Source organism: Chelon labrosus (genome assembly GCF_963514085.1).
Source record: "Chelon labrosus genome assembly, chromosome: 7".
NCBI classification, from domain to species: domain Eukaryota; kingdom Metazoa; phylum Chordata; class Actinopteri; order Mugiliformes; family Mugilidae; genus Chelon; species Chelon labrosus.
The window spans coordinates 19,315,281-19,332,761 of NC_140343.1; the positions used below are offsets into that span (position 1 = coordinate 19,315,281).

A 17,481-nucleotide genomic window follows, 5' to 3' on the forward strand; every position below is an offset into this window, starting at 1 on the left:
TTGTTTTTCATCACAATCACTATGTCAAGTGTCTGCTCAGGGCTACAGTCTGAGAAAATGCTCAAAGGAAGCTGCACAATGCAATATATATATATATGTTTCATTGCATTTTCTGAAAGAAATGAAAAGTTAAAAGGTAAGGGTTCAAGTATTTTTGAGCATGAACAAAGTGAGTCACAAAGTATTCTGGACTGAAGGCCGATCTTAGAAATGCAGTGAACCACTCACAGATTATTTCCTTATTGCTTTTTGGAAGAACAATCTGTTTTCTTGAGCTGATGGCGCCTGTCCTGTTGGACGTGCCTGACAGGATAGTTCTTCAACTTTGGGAATGTAGTGAGTCTTTATCTGTGTTTCATCATCTCGCTCACATTTCCTCATTCCAATTTCAAAGAGTCTCCTCTTCCTTCTTATTAGCTATAAATGCAGGACGCCTGAGTTCCCATCATCAGTTCGAATACAGACAGCCTCTGTGCTTCCTTCCAGACTGACATCATCTGCCCACTGTTTATCTTGTGAGTACTTCAATCTGACACAGATGCTCCAAATGTTCTTTGTTACATGCGTCTCAGGATTAGTTTCAATGTTTACTGGAAGAAGCTCACCAGATATAAAAAGGATTATATCATTTTAGGGTGCAATTCAATTATGTTACACAAAATGCAATTGTGATTATTTGAGCATCATCCTGAGGTTAATGAGTGTCATATGTGCTTGAGTAGTGGAACTACTTTTCAGCTTTTTGTGTCTCTAGGCCGTGAAGCTTTTGCTGCATAAGCAGAGAAAAACAGTAAGAAGCAATAGGGTGATAAAGGGAAATATCTATAATAATAGCTCCATGAAGGTGATGGTGGATGTGTTTAACCAAGTTAAGTTAGCTTGAACAGCATGGAGAAATACCCAAGTTTATCAAATCCAGAACAGCACATCTGTTGTAACAAAGACTTTATCAAGACATTTCAACAAACCACAAAAACAATAGAAGCCAGTGAAACAGATCAAATATAAGGCAGAAACAGTGGTCAGAAGAGTATCCTATAAGAAAACACCACTAAGTAAGATTTGTTCAGTGTAACATACTGTATGTATGGATGCAACAAAACAAAGCCTTCTCAATTATATCTCTTTCTTTCAGGTTAAGCTGTCAACATGGGAATAGTTTTAGGAGTTGTGGTTGATGTAGTTGTTACAGCAGTGGCAGCAGCTGCAGAGGCTGCTGCAGCTGCAGCAGCAGAGGCGGCGGCTGCAGCAGCAGAGGCGGCGGCTGCAGCAGCGGAGTTAGCAGCAGAGGCAGCAGCGGCGGCAGTAGAGGCAGCTGCAGATGCAGCGGCAGAGGCAGCGGCGGAGGCAGCAGCAGAGGCAGAAGCAGAAGCTGCTGCAGAAGCTGCAGCAGAGGCTGCAGCTGAAGGTGGAGCTGGAGCTGCTGAAACCATTGCTCAGGTTTTGCGTTGGGTCGCAAAAATTTCCAAAATTATAAAAGAATTCTGTGCTATTGATGCTGTTTTTAGGATTGCAAAAGAAATCTTAGAAGAATTACTTTATGATCCTGCGATACGTGAAAAATGGAATAGACTGAACAAGTCTCTCCACTTGTTGACACAACTAATATCTACGATGGAAGAACTTGGGAAATGGCTGGAAGCCCATAAAAATGACATGGTGAAGCTTGAGGGATATGATATCCCTTTGGAATCAGGCATTCTCAGCAAGTTTATGCCACCACTGTCAACGGTAAGGTGTTACACAGTTGTTTGATGCACATTGTCTTTTAATTAAAAATTACATAGAACCAGGGCTAATGGCATGTCTTTCAGTTTAGGAATCCACACACAAGTGTATTAGCATAGTGTGTAATCAAGTACAAGATTCAAACGTCTCATTGTAAATTCCCACAAAACATGCAGTATTCCTTGTGTTACTGGTGTACTGTGATACATATGACGCAAATCAGCAAAGATTGAATTTAAGAGCAAGTTATGACATTCAAAAGCTCCTCTTTGGTCATGAATGAATTCAACTAAACAAAGACAATGCAGTGAGTTTAGAGCCGTTCACAGAACTCTTACTAATAAATGACCTAACTATCTTTGCTGTGACCGGACAAACAATAAATAATTCAGCTCAACAGTAAAACAGAACACAGTGGACTACTTTTAGTGTTACACATCACATTTTTTCTTGCTGTTTTTTTTTTTTACTTTCAGGCTGTTGCAACCGTACAGCGACTATCTGAAGACGTTTCCAAACTGAATGCGAATAAGGAGGCCATAAAGGATGCACAGTTGACAACTCTACACAGAGGCATCATTCGTGTTGTGGCAACGTTTGAGTCTCTGGCCAAATACAAAGAAGAAAAGGGAGAGAGACTCCCTGTGTTGAAGTCACTTCCAGTCAGCATGAGTCAAGTGGAGGAATGGAAGAACGAACTGGACTATAAAGACGACAACACTCTGTCTCTTTTACTGATCCACACCTACTAGCAAATCTCTGTTTATTGAAGCAACAGGGCACCTACAATGTCTGGCCAAAAAACATTCACCACCTGGATTTCACTAAGCAAACAGGTACAAGCCTCCTATTGGATAATTACTGCATGGGTGATTATCTTTCTGCTGGCAACAAGTTATTTAACCCCAACTGATGAAATGAATAGCTTCTCATTTCTTAAACAACCATGTCTAAAGACACATCCAGTGGGTGTGGAAAAGATGTTAGTCTGTTTTAGAAGGGTCAAATCATTGGCATGCATCAAGCAGAGAAAACATCTAAGGAGGTTGTAGAAACTACTAAAATTGGGTTAAGAACTGTCCAACGTATTGTTAAAAACTGGAAGGATAGTGGCATCGCATCAGGGTAAGAAGAGAGGCAGATGAAGTGATGCACCCATCATGCCTAGTGTCTACTGTACAAGCCTGTGGGGGCAGTGCTATGATCTAGGGTTGCTGCAGTTGCTCAGGTCTAGGTTCAGCAACATTATGTGTCCAGAGAATGAGGTCAGCTGACTACCTGAATATACTGAATTTGGTCATGCAGTACACGGTCGTCTGGCTGTCCTTCAAGATGAGTTGGTGGAAAGGGAGCCCCCTAAAAACCTAGTGGACTATGTGAATGGGTTTCGTCGTCGCCTTTACATAGCTGTTGAAGTGACGAGGGAAAATTTGTCGGGAGCCCAAATTAAAATGAAGAGAATGTATAATCAGAAATCAGAGTACCGTGAGTTTAGCCCAGGGGACCAAGTGTTGGCTCTCATGCCTCTCCAGGTTTCACCATTTCAGGCCAGGTTTGCTGGCCCTTACACCATTGAGAACAAAGTTTCAGATCAAAACTATCTGATTTCTACTCCCTGTCGGATGAAGCGGTCTCAGCTCTGCCACGTCAATCTGCTTAAGCCATACTACTACCATTTGTTATGACCTGGCTCAAGTGGCCACAACAAAAAGGAGACACACCACGTCAGTTGCCGGAAAAAGTAACAATTATTTATTTATTTATTTAAATAATTATCAAAGGTCCGCTTGGGAACCACACCGAAGGCACCTGTGGGAGGGAAAACAGACAGCAGTTAGTAAATCAGTCTGGGGAGGTCCAACTGTCTCGGCGCCGGTAGGCCTCACATAGTGGCAGATCAGTGCTGTCCCACTGACTGTAGCTGGAGGAGTAATATTCTTCTTCTAGCTCATACAGGTCGACGGAAATCTCATCACGGAGCGACGTGAGCTTCTTGTCACACTCCTCCTGGAGGGAGCGGAGCTGCTGGTTCTGGAGGCTGATGGCATCATTCACCGAGGGAAAGTCGTTCAGAATCAGGAACTGCTTCAGGTCGGACACCAGTTTCATGAGGGACTCGCCGGCACGTACAATGTTGGCTGCTCTGACATGCATCTCATAATGGTCTTGCTCTGCCTGCGTTGGTCGGGAGACTTGTGTCTCATCCTCTATCTTAGCTGTTTTGATAATTTCTGTAAAGTTGTCCATGATGGATTTGATGTCATCTTTGAGCCTCTTGTTGTAGTTCTGGAGCAGAGTCTCTTTGCTCTGAGGGAGAACTCTCTGAGAAGTCATGGTGCTCAAGAAAAGCTGGCGTTACTTCTCACCGCATAGTTTCTAAACAATCGTATTTTACATAAAAGGAGAAAAACCACTGCGTTCGTTCCGCCTTCCCTTCTTCTTCGTTAATTTTAATTGTTGTTCACTTCCGGTTTATTCCATCAATGGGTTTTTTTCTTCCCAAGATGACAATGCCAGGATTCATGGGGCTCAGATTGTGAAAGACTGGTTCAGGAGCATGAGACATACATGGATTGGCCACCACAGAGAGCAGACCTTAACCCCATTGAGAATCTTTGGGATGTGGTGGAGAAGGATTTGCACAGTGGTCAGACTCTCCCATCATCAATACAAGATCTTGGTGAAAAATTAATGCAACAGTGGATAGAAATAAATCTTGTGACATTACAGAAGGTTATGGGAACAACACCACAGCAAATGCCTGCTGTGATCAAAGCTAAAGGCAGTCCAACGAAAGATTTGAGTGTGTGACCTTTTTTTTTTTGGCCAGGCATTGTATTTGCCTCATGTCTTTTAGGCATAGCCTACAGAAGGGATGAGTTTGTCATTATGTATTATTGTGTTTCCTCTTTCGTTCTATGTGGAACTATATTGACACATTTTTAACATCTTCATCTAAAATATTGTTTGGTGTTATTATTAAGCAAGTAACAGTTCTTTTCCTTTCCCACCTAAGTTTTAGTTCTATTCATGCTACATTGATGCTGATGACACGACCTGTGATTACCATTACATACATGTCAGCATCTGTTGTGATGTGGACAAAATGAAAAAAACATTTTATTATTATTATTATTATATTACATTTCCTGCCTGGTTGTTTGTGTGTGAACCTACACTCAAATACACAACGTCAGACAAAGTCAGAGTAAACTGTTAGAAAAGAAGCTTTGTGGGTACTTTTAAAGGTTTACTGACAGTGCCTCAGTCAAAATACAAAAATGCAATGAATCATTTTTTTTTTTTTTTTGCGTATAGAAGGTGAACTGTGAAACTACCAAAAATAAATTAGTATAAAATAAACATTAATCAGTGGCAGTACATGGGATTCGATATATTGACACTATGGAGTGAAAAATTCAAGTGTACAAAACAAGCTTTTTTTGATCTAACATGGTCGGCTGCAATGCTGCATAAGCGTATGAAGAAGAAGAGGAGCATCTACTGCTGTTTTATCACAGCTGAAAGGCTATGATAAAACAGCGGTGTTGAAATTGACAATAAAGTGAGTGTGACAGTGTGGGGAGACAACAGCAGTGACACCGAGAGCAGCAGAAAAAGCCCCTAATGATGTTAGAGGACTAGAGAGAATTTGTGAGAATAGATCTTCCTTATTAAATATGTACTTAGTATCTAATTATACTAAGGACAGATCATTTGGAAGCAAAAAGCAAAATAACTGAATTAACAAGAACTGGTTAGACAAACCCTGCGACCCCTAACAGGAATAAGTGGGTACAGAAGATGAATGAATGAATGAATGGTTAGACAAAACATTGTGAGAGTGGGAAGCAACAAAATAGACCGGACTCCCAGATGGAGGCAGGAGAAAGGAACAGGACCACCACAAAAAGATAAATAAATGCAAAGGCCTGTGATGATGATGAAGTTTTACCTCTAGAGGAGATAAGAAAACAATGAAATATTCAATAAACCATAGTAGTGTACTCCAACAACACGACTAGCTAGCATCTACACGGACATTAAATAAAAAACATGCTTACCTCATCAGCTAAGTACCACATAACCTACTGCTGTACAGTCTACTAATAACCTGTGTGTCATGTTCATCATCACAACAGCATGACTGGCATGACTGGTGTCATGTGAGAAGAGATGTACAAACACAGACTATGGCACTGACTGATGTCTTTGTCTTCTATTGTTGTCATTAGGAAAACAATAGAAACATTGTATACATGGCAAAAACCTCAGTACCCAACCCATCAAAAATTGTGGATGTTATCACCCAGCATACATTGCAGTCCAAATGAAATGGTAGAGCGTGTGTCAAAGTGCTTTTTAACAGACTTTATTAAATGTTGTTTTCTTGTTTGTCACAGCAAATTATTAAAACAATACCCTTTAACCCTTGTTACAATGGATGTTCTTCCTTTTACCTGAGGAAAATGTTCTGCAGGGGGATGGCAATCAATACAGCACTCTGATCTACCTGTATCAGAAAGACAATAACCTCACAGCAAATGTAACAACATGTTTTTGTTCTATTAATATGGAAAAATGAAACACACACAGCTGCTGTCATTTATGTGGGTTCGTATTTATTTTCAGTCTGTTTTTTTTTTTTTTTTCATTTGTTCACATCACAACAGATGTTTCTCTTCTCTCTGACATGTATGTAATCGTAATCACAGCTTGTGTTGTCAACATCAAAGTTGCATGAATAGAACTAAAACTTAGGTGGGAAAGGAAAAGAACAAAAGAGGAAACACAATAATACATAATGACAAACTCATCCCTTCTGTAGGCTATGCCTAAAAGACATGAGGCAAATACATGCAATGTTGCTTCACTAAACAGAGATTTGCTTATAGGTGTGGATCAGTAAAAGAGACAGAGTGTTGTCATCTTGACAGTCCAGTTCGTTCTTCCATTCCTCCACTTGACTCATGCTGACTGGAAGTGACTTCAACACAGGGAGTCTCTCTCCCTTTTCTTCTTTGTATTTGGCCAGAGACTCAAACGTTGCCACAACACGAATGATGCCTCTGTGCAGAGTTGTCAGCTGTGCATCCTTTATGGTCTCCTTATTCACGTTCAGTTTGGAAACGTCTTCAGATAGTCGCTGTAGGGTTGTGACAGCCTGAAAGAGAGATGATTGTAAAACTGTTAAGAATTTAGCTTTTTACTTGATTTTCTTGGACATTGTAGTCTGCTTTAAGAAATAAAACTAAACTGCTAATTGTACTGAGATATGTTTTTGCAAAATGTGATGTGTAACACTAAAAGTAGTCCACTGTGTTCTGTTTTACTGTTGAGCTGAATTATTTATTGTTTGTCTGGTTTGTCTAAACTCACTGCATTGTCTGTGTTTAGTTGAATTCATTCATGACCGAAGGGGAGCTTTTGAATGTCATAACTTGCTCTTAAATTAAATCTTTGCTGGTTTGTATCATATGTATCACATCTTACCGTTGACAGTGGTGGCATAAACTTGCTGAGAATGCCTGATTCCAAAGGGATATCATATCCTTCAAGCTTCACCATGTCGTTTTTATGGGCTTCCAGCCATTTCCCAAGTTCTTCCATCGTAGATATTAGTTGTGTCAACAAATGGAGAGACTTGTTCAGTCTGTTCCATTTTTCACGTATCGCAGGATCGTAAAATAATTCTTCTAAGATTTCTTTTGCAATCCTAAAAACAGCATCAATAGCACAGAATTCTTTTATAATTTTGGAAAGTTTTGCGACCCAACGCAAAATCTGAGCAATGGCTTCAGCAGCTCCAGCTCCACCTTCAGCTGCAGCCTCTGCTGCAGCTTCTGCAGCAGCTTCTGCTTCTGCCTCTGCTGCTGCCTCCGCCGCTGCCTCTGCCGCTGCATCTGCAGCTGCCTCTACTGCCTCCGCTGCTGCCTCTGCTGCTAACTCCGCTGCTGCAGCCAATGCCTCTGCTGCTGCAGCTGCAGCAGCCTCTGCAGCTGCTGCCACTGCTGTAACCACTACATCAATCACAACTCCTAAAACTATTCCCATGTTGACAGCTTAACCTGAAAGAAACACAAAACAAAATACTCACTGACCACACCAGGCTGCTTTCCCACATTTTCACACACACATATAATTCTGTTTCTTTATTTTGTGTATTGTAATATAATATTAACCATAGACTGTGCAAGAAACTATACACTAGGGCTGCAGGTCAATTGGTCGATGTGCTCTCGTCCAATACAATTCTACCTGGTTGGACAATTTCTGGTAAGCTTTGACTTCACTTTAGAAGGGCTGTTCCCTCATCCATCTTTTATATAGAGTCTGTGATTGAGACAAACACTGCTGAGGTTACATTTTAGTTACAACTGTTTTGTTTGTGGTATTGCGCACAATGTTTGTTACCAATGATATGTGACATTCTACTATGAATGAGACAGCTAACCCTCATGATAACCAGTGTTTGCGTGTTTAACATGTTTCATACCAAAAATGTTAAACGACGCTTGGAACTAAAAAAAAAAAAATGAAGTGCCAAAACTTGCAGTTCCTTGAATGGCTAATAAACACTGGCTTTAAACACAAGTGAATCCTCATAGACGTCCATGTTTACAGCTGGGTGTCAGCCCCTTACAGTATGGGATACATTAAAGCAGAGGTCTTCAACAGGGGGTCCGCGACCCCTAGGGGGTCCGCGGAGGTACTGCAGGGGGGTCGCGAAAATGTTTTGATTGATTAGACATTTTTTTATATTCACCTCCACAATTTTTTTTAAACACACATGAAGTTCTTTTTAAATGTTATACAGCTTGGGGATTATGGGGAAAAGAATCTGTCAATGTTAGGCTATAGTTAAGTATTGTATGCATATGCACATGTTTTAAAAATGTCAATTTCAATATTTTTTGTGCATGGTTACATGCAATTGACTGACATTGATAATCTTGGTAGGTATCAGTTTGAGGTATGTTTATAAATGGCAGTGGCACGGCCACCCATACCACTGTACCTTGCATGTTCAAAATAAAAACATGAATATATTAACCTGTTTGTTATTTTAATATCTTAGTATTGAATGCAGAACAACAAGGTACATTTCTACAAGGCACTATAGGACCGGTTTAATATAAAACACAATTTTATACAATATATATATATAAGTAGGGGGTCCCCGCTCCATCTCTCCATCAGATTGGGGGTCCTTGGCCTGGAAAACGTTGAAGACCCCTGCATTAAAGGATTATCTTATCTTATTCCAACCCACATGATTTCCTTATGGATTTCATTTTCTTCTCCTGCTCTGTTGACCTAATGTTATCAGGTATCTTTCAATTATTTACTTTTGGCCCTGCAGAGTACAGATAAAAGTTGTGACTCTAGTCAAAGGACGTGTGAAACCTGCATAGCATATCAGTTAGTAGTTAGAGTTATTTATTAACACTCGCTGTATAAGGCAACAAGGCTGAGTATTTTCTACGTCATTTGCAGTCTTAGCCATAAACATAAAAAACTTTCTTAAATGAAGTGAATACAGGACACGCATATCACCGCATGAACCTCACCCTAGAAAAGGAATTGTTGGAAGGTAAGTTAAAACAGACTTCAACACACACACCCTGCAAGCCAGCTGCTGAAAAACAGAAACAGAATGTGGAGCTTCTGTGTCAGAGAGGTAACCAGACGCAAGTACTCACGAGCTAAACACCGGAAAGATGAGGTCAGGCTGGAAGGAAGCACACAGTTGGTCTGTAATCAAACTGATGAAGGTGAATAAGGTTTCTTGTTTTTATAGCCTCTACAGTGAGGGGTGGAGAATTCCACAGGCATCGTGATTTGTGAGATGCCATTTGAAATGTGTTGAAATGTCCTGCTGAGCAACTAGGTCATGCACTGTGATATTGAGGAACAGAAGCTTAAGCTCAAGAGGTCAACCCTTCTAAGCAATGGCTCTTTATAAAACAAAGAATTAACTAATAGAATATTATTCACTGATACGTCTGGTTTATTTTTTCCTGTCAGTTTTGTAAGTGAACGTGTGACTTTGACACATCAGCTCATGGCTACAGTTGAGTGCACGACAAGAAACGTTTTATGATGTCCAAATATAATTTATATTTTGCTCATTTTTAAAAAGATTGTCGCACTAGAGTTGCTTAAAAAGCCACAAAGAATTTATGAAGAGTGTTTCTGAATTTGTGGCATTTATAGTACAGATGCTGAGGAAACTGAGATCAATAATGACTCTTTTGGTATTACGTAACTTTTTTTAATTAACAATGAATTAAGTATAATCAATTAGAAAACTGTGTGTTGTTGCTGAAATGGACAATTGCAGGCTGTACTCAGACAAAGCTGTTATTTGTATTTCCAGCTAAGTGATGAGAGCTCAGGGAGACATGGACTCTGCTGCTCCATGGGTGTGAGATTTTAAAATGTTTTTTTTTGTTTGTTTGTTTTTTAAATCTAGATTTTGAGTCTATTTTTTTCATATTGGTGTGGAAATTACAAAAATAAAAAAAAATAAAAAATGGATAAATAAACTTGGCTTGTGCAGCCCATAGCAAAAGTATATTATCAGGTTTTTGCAAAAACAAGGACCTTGTTCAGACAGGTGTAAAAGAAAAGTCAAGAACAAAGATATCCAAACCGTTGGTAGGACACTCACAACATCTAGGTTTCATAACAAATCATACTAATATTTGTCACTGTTAAGACACTCAATGAAAGCACTGAACAGCATTTCTGAACCGCATCTCTGAACTAAGTATGCTATATGACTTCTTTACCTTTGGACTAACTGGCATTTCAGCCATATAAAACGCCCACCTCTTTCTTGTTAAAATGGAAGAAAAAAAATGGGAGTTTACGAGAATTTGAGGTAAGATGGGGTTGATCATTCAGGTCCCTGAGGGAAGCGCAAGGATGTGTGTGATTTTTAAAAGAGGAATGTTGACATTGCAGAACAAATGGCTCGCCGACTCAACTCACTGGAAACTGGCGCAACTCTTCTCCTTTTCACTTCTCTATTGTTTTATAAGTAAATATCCGATTGGTTCCTGTTTTCACTTGAACATTTGTAAGATTTTTTGAGTATGTCACAAGTGAACAGGGGGGTCCATGTGGTATTCTCCAACATGTTAGCTCTGTCATGAACTGCAACCCGTCCAGGGTGTACCAAATGGTAAATGGTAAATGGCCTTGCTATATAAAAGCTTTTATATAGCTCTTTTCTACCTATTGGTACTCAAAGCGCTTTACAGTCATAGACACATCTACCCATTCGCTCACACAAGCACACACACATTCACACACCAGTGCCACTCCCTGGGAGCAACTGGGGGTTCAGTGTCTTGCTCAAGGACACTTCGGCATGTGGCCCATTCCGGGGATCGAACTGCTAACCCTCTGGTTTCGTGGACAACCCGCTCTACCCACTGAACCACAGCCACCCAAAATGATAGTTTTGGAAGAAGGAGAAGTGGTACATGTAGTAACTAGTGGGAAGAGCAAATGCTTTGTCATAGTTCAGGTCCCAGAATTCATGGGGCAGCAAAACCAACTACATTTATTTTAATAAAGAAGTCACATTGCAATTGGCTTTCTTTTTTCATCCTGTTAGTGACGGTGATCTAATTTCGTTCTGCACACTACCTGAGTCTGTGAACAGTAGGTCACAGAAAAGAGAGTTGGTTACCTCGCCATGATGTTGGTTTGTGTGAAGCCTGTCGTCTGCAGTTCTTCATCTAACAGGTCACTTTGGATACGTTTAAAAAATGAGGGTGAGTTAATAATGACTGACTTTTTATTTTTTGGGTGAACTATGCCTTTAATCCTTCGGATTCACAGAAGCTATAACATACCTGCCAACTTTTCAAAAAACCTTGGAGTGAGATTTTGTCGTGGGTGACCAAAATTATGCCGTGCACGCAGTCACACAAATTGGTGGCTCAGATACAAGATAATTGGAATTAATTTGATGTTTTACCCATGTTGTACCCTGCATTCTGGTGGTTTGTGGGGAGGTCCAAAGCTGTTGATAGGGGCAGCGAACTGAAGATGGACAATATTGGTTACATTCTGTGAAGCAGACATAGCTGAAGGTCCACCCCCAGGAGATTTTGGATTAAGTAGATGTGGTTTCCAGCATTCTAGTGGATTTTTGGGTGGTCTGCTAAAGATGTGCAATACCTGAACTTATTCTGATTCATGTTCGGCATCATGACTTGTAGGTCTTAGTCTGTAGACTTGAGCTGAACATTCAACCAGAAAACTATCGGTGTGCCTAAATGACAATAAAGCCTTATTTATAGATCAGTGTTTAAGATTTGACCTAGGTAGGTTGATTGATATTTTAATTAAAATGGTATTAAACTAATTCTTAACTAAAACCTAACCTATGTTGTGAATAATTGTATTCTTAAGAGCACTTAATGATTTATGTTCAGCCAAAAACGACACAAGATTAGTTAGGGAGGGACATTATTCTTCATTCAAAGTCTCCCACCACATGGTCCATCAGAGACAAATAAAGTGCAACAAATAAAGTGCTTAAACAGTACAACCTTTTCAAGCAATAAAACAGATGAATGCATTACAAAAATAGCTAAAATGAGGCATAATCAGTATCAGATGCAGATCAGAAGCTGGGTAAAGTCCTTTTACATGGTCTTTAGTATCCCGATTTTGAGGCTTATCCCGGCTATTGATCTGTGTGCATGGTTCTGGCCTAGTCTCAGCTCAGATTCTCTTCTTTATCAGACTTCTCAAAGTACCGTAAATTCCGGACTATAAGCCGCTACTTTTGTCACTTGCTTTGGACCCTGCGGCTTATACAACGGCGGATGGATTTTTACAGCTAACGGTCACCAGGGGCGCACTATCATGTCATAGACGATGACACGAGGATTAAGAACTGACTTTTCTGGTATAGTAGGCTGGTTATTTTGATACAGTAAACGGCCGTGTTACTGCACCTTTACTGCTGTGTTGGCTGTTTTCGAAAAAGATGCTGGTTATTTTGTTGAGCAGCCGGGTTACTGCACTTTTGCTGCCGTGTTACAGGCAAGCACTTTTACAAACAAATTAAATTTAGCCATTTAACGTTATTGCCTCGTCAAGCGTTGTAAGCTTTGTTTTTTGTTATACTGCACTACTACGGTACTATGACTGCAGGAAGTGCGCTAGGAGCGCACCGTTGTATTATTTGTGCACTGCACGAATGCTGTTTAATGTCAAAGATGTGAAAGTTTGATCGATTGATTTTTTGTTTGATTGATCGAAAGATTTATGTTTGTCAAATGTAAATAAATGGGACGCTTTGCGTTTCCAAACAGTCATTTCTGTCCCGACAATCCCCTCGATCCGTGGTAGAAGAAACTCTTACGGTAATTAAACATTAAAGCACCAGCGGTTTATAGTCGGGTGCGGCTTATAGTCGGGTGCGGCTTATAGTCCGGAAAAAACGGTAGTTTCTGGTTTCTCCTGCTGTCCTGGCGGTCTCTGTATCTCTTCTTCTGTCTACTTCGGGGTGCAGGCATAGATAGTAAAGGGGTGCACTGCAGGTGTAGCGCAGCGCAAAGGTTCAGGGGCGCTCATCAGCGCCATCTACCGTCGTGTAGTTTGAAAGGGAAGTCTCGGACCAAGATCGGATTTTTTTTTTTTTTTTTTTTTTTTTGCGTGAGAAATTGGATGTGTGGCGTGAGTGCGTGTGAAAACAGGCAAAACCGTGTGTCACACGGCGAAAGCGTGAAAGTTGGCAGCTCTGCTATAACTTGTTTGGTACTCGACATTAGCCGCCTTGTGCGAGCTTCTTAAATGGACTTTGAGATTTGTGGGGTTTTTCCCCTTGAGAAGCAAGCCACATACTTTGTCACAGTCTGTTTCCACTACAAGACACACTCTTTCTCGTCGTCTTATTCAAAAAAGTCCATACAGGACTTTGCCGCTTTCTCCCAGTTTTTGCTGCAACCGCCAAGGTTCTGCCGGGTGACGTCACGGACCGTGAGGTGCCGTAAGGTGCTGCTGCCAGCTGACGTAAAACTGCCAGAGCGGAATAAATCGATCATATGAATCCAACCAATTTAGGCTCATAATTAAATTGACAGAGACGAAAACGAAGGGAATTATATCTATAATTTCAGTTCCTTTTAGTTAGTTTTCTAAACACGCAATACAGTTTCAGTTAGTTATCGTTTTTTCCTTTTAATTTTTTTTAGAGTTTTTATTTATTTCAGTTAACGAAATTGTTTTTTCAATTTTAGTTTTCGTCATTTCGTTCGTTTTCATTAACGATAATAACTTTGCTCCCTCCAGTATTTAAAAACGTCAAAAGAAAGCCACTTTAACTTTGCAGATAGAACTTTTCTAAACAATTTTACAAAATAAAATGAATAACTAATCATGCTATTCTGATAATGCAGTTGATGAAATGGAAATGGTTTCCAGGCTAAGGCATTGAACTGAAGGAACATCTATACTATTTTTCTTTCGTCATTAATCTCTAAATGTTTTGTATCGCATCGCATATCGGGAACATAATATGTCAAAGTGATCTACTACACATAGTGTTTGCACTCTCTTGAGATATATAGTTTAGCTATGTCTTTTACATCATAGCTATTTACCAGGGGAATTATCCCCAGGGTTATTACCTCAAATGGCTAGTCCACAGAAATGGACTTTACAGTGAAATGAGCACTGACAACAGCAGCAAATCACTCTATTGCATTCTGGTGTTTGTTTGTTTTTGTTTTTGTTTTTTTTTTGTTTTGAAAAATGAGCAAAATAATTATAAATTAACTCAGCTGATCGTCTGACCTGCTAATGTTTGCAGCTTAGGTGAAGAGACAGGACAGAACAGGCTTAAGTTTATTACCATAAGCATGTTCAACATCAAATTGTCAAATTGTGCCACAGGCTCATACCCAAGCCTTCTGAGTAACATTTTCTGCCTCTATGAGCCAAACTGCTAAATTTACCAGGACTGAAATGAAAGAATGGGCCGATAGAAAAGCTGATAAAGCCTAAATTAGTCCACTAAGGATGTCTCTGTAAGATGGTATATATTTTTATGACTCCACAACTACAAAATGGAATAATAAAATAGTTTTCATGTAGAAAATGAGCTGCTGTGCAGAATAGCTGCAGCTGATACTGACAGAGAAGGGACGATTTGCCATAGTGGTCAAAACTAATTCTTGTTCCTTGTATAAACATGAGTATTCAAAATGTGTGGAGGTTCCTAACCAAGTATGTTTATTGCCTAAACCAAGCAGCAAGTGAAAGCTAGAGAAAGTGACACAAAAGTAAACCTACATTTAACACGTCTTTCATGGGGATTTAATCCCAGTCTGCTGAATAAGCCTAATGTGTGCTCTCTCTGACCTCGTGAACTTGAGTTCTGTAGGTCGAATCTATTACTCATGATAAGCAGGAAACAGACTGTGCCAATAAATGAAACTCTTACGCAAAGTATTGTTCTTCACATGTTTTCTGTAGAATTCTCCACCCTACCTTGTATCTGCTATAAGACCACCAGACCCAAGTTAATCTCAGCCCTCGCAGTCTCTGAGCTTCCGTCCAGCCTGACATCATCTGTCCAGTGTTCATCTTGTGTGTATTTGCCTCTGACACAGAAGCTCCACATTCTGTTTCTGTCCAGTGTATGTCTTTCTGCAGCTGTTTGATGGTTTTAGTGTAGTGAGGTGTGTTACAGCTTTTGCTTAAAGAACTTTCTTTTCAAAGCTCAGGTTTATTACGTGATATGCATGAGTGGTGATAGAAAAATATTGCGTTTAGTTAGTAGGTTTAGTGAACAGGTTATATTCATGCATGCCTTTGTTTTCATAAAACAAATGTTTCACAGACAGCTATTCCACCTGTCCCCTGTTGCAATGATAAAATAACTGCAAAATTAACAGTCTAAGTTTATTGTAGACAGCTATTCAATACAGAAGGTCAATAAGTAGTTAGAATTTGATTCATTTAAAAAATAATTCATTTTAAAAATAAATCATTTAGTCACCATGACCTGCCTGTGTTAACAGATGGTAGTACTATTTGTTGACTGTAAAGGTTGTGACTACCCGCTCCCTCCAAGTTACAGTATAACCTGTATCTACATAGACTGACTCTGACACATGAGAAACCACAGACAGTGTGGTGGTGTCTAGAGAGAGGGTGTAGACATAAGGGAAAGCAAAGGTTTTAGTGGAAAGTGGCTGAGAAAACAGGAAGTAGAGCTAAGAATGCTTATAAACTCAGATCCTGTCATATGAAGCGCTAATGATTTCAGACAAACAGCTAGTACTTTGACCAGTGTCACATTGTGGTGGTTCTTTAGAAAGTAAATATTTTTGTCACCATCTTTACACCTTGGTTCCTGTGCACATATCTGAAAATAAAAAGATTTTCAGTATTTTTTGCCTTGTTATAATCATAAAATTGTACATGTAAATTGAATCCCCAAGCGCGACGAGTGCTTTACATGTAACTTGAAGAGTAATGGACGCACTTAATGCAATAATTATTATTTGTACAAATATTTGTCTTCCCAGAGTAAAAGAGCCCCAAAAATGGCTGAAATCGAGGAAATATTTGAAGGAATTGAAGAAGCTATTGAAGGAGCTGAAGAGGGGATTGAAGAACTGCCCGAAGAAATAAGAGCGGAAGTAGAAGCTGAAATAGCTGAAGCCCGTGTTGAGGTTTCACAGTTTTCCAGAGTTGCAGAAACTTTAAAATCCTTCCTTGATTTTGTCACAACAAGCATACCGAAGGTAGCAAGCTTTGTTGCTAGGAATGTAGCCGTCGGTGCTGTCTTTTGGGGAGTAAATGCTCTTCTAAACAAATTAGCATTCCATCATCAAACCACCGATATAAAGAAGAAAAGTAATGTCATTAAGGCACTGGCCTTTGTGATCAAAACTGAGACCGACTTGAGTAAGAAGGTCTTGGACTGGATGAAAGAGCACAAAGATGAAACCATTATCCTGGATGGGTTTGAGGTTCCACTGGAATCAGTCATTGCAAAATACATGAACCCAATATCTGAGGTAGGTCCAACATCACTACACACTGTGTTTACAGTCAAACATGTTATATTACTATTCAATAACGTTAGACTTAACCCACTGAATGGGCACTGAAATGAATATTCACAGGTACATTATTGAATAAAGCCAACAATTTAAATTTAAATCTGTAAGACACAACTGAAGTTAAAATAAGCAGAACCAGAAATAATTACATACTGTATATGACAGTCCATGTCTTAAACCAGTCACCTTTTGCAGTTACACACTATGCACTTTTGCATCAACTCTTGTAGACTATATACCTAGAGAAACAGAAACATCGTCATAATCAACACAGTGCTGATCAGGTGGTTGATGTTTTGTATTTTGATGTTTCAGTCTGTTGATGCGGCCTTCAAAATCGCACAGAAGCTCCAGGACAAGCTTGATGGAAAGACCGTCTTCAACGTCCCAACAGGAGAAGACATGAGAGAGTTCCTTGTGGCTGGTGATGCATTTCTCAAAGGATTCTCTGACCTGATCGAGTTCATCTCCAAAAATGTGCCCAGGTTTCCTGTGCTTGGAAGCTTTCCAGTGAAACAGGCAGATGTTGACCAGCTTACATTTCAGCTAAACGAAGCTAAAGCCTTACCTCTGTGGTAAAGAAATGAGATGCCAGATTTTGCTTTCTGTTCAATAATTAATTTGTTGTCGCTTTTCATAAGACAGGGAT

At 39.8% G+C, this 17,481-nt stretch overlaps 2 protein-coding genes across 2 annotated transcripts; both read right to left on the reverse strand.

Moving 5' to 3' along the window:
* Positions 1 to 1,538: 1,538 nt before the first annotated feature.
* Positions 1,539 to 6,220, reverse strand: LOC311490887 (mediator of RNA polymerase II transcription subunit 22-like). The gene has a single exon (XM_084548641.1). The coding sequence runs from the start codon at positions 4,060 to 4,062 to the stop codon at positions 3,571 to 3,573; it is 492 nt and encodes a 163-aa protein (XP_084404767.1). The 5' UTR covers positions 4,063 to 6,220; the 3' UTR covers positions 1,539 to 3,570.
* An 89-nt stretch (positions 6,221 to 6,309) lies between these two features.
* On the reverse strand, positions 6,310 to 7,826 carry LOC311490250 (uncharacterized protein). The gene is made up of 2 exons (XM_084547653.1): positions 7,222 to 7,826; positions 6,310 to 6,892 (listed from the first exon to the last, which is right to left on the reverse strand). Exons 1-2 carry the CDS (start codon positions 7,780 to 7,782, stop codon positions 6,602 to 6,604), a joined length of 852 nt encoding a protein of 283 aa, XP_084403779.1. The 5' UTR covers positions 7,783 to 7,826; the 3' UTR covers positions 6,310 to 6,601.
* Between the last annotated feature and the right edge of the window lie 9,655 nt (positions 7,827 to 17,481).

Coding starts and splice junctions, on each gene's coding strand:
- LOC311490887 (XM_084548641.1), bottom strand. CDS start 4,062: ATGACTTCTCAGAGAGTTCTCCCTCAGAGCAAAGAGACTCTGCTCCAG.
- LOC311490250 (XM_084547653.1), bottom strand. CDS start 7,782: ATGGGAATAGTTTTAGGAGTTGTGATTGATGTAGTGGTTACAGCAGTG. Junction 6,893..7,221: donor TTATGCCACCACTGTCAACG/GTAAGATGTGAT, acceptor TCTCTCTTTCAG/GCTGTCACAACCCTACAGCG.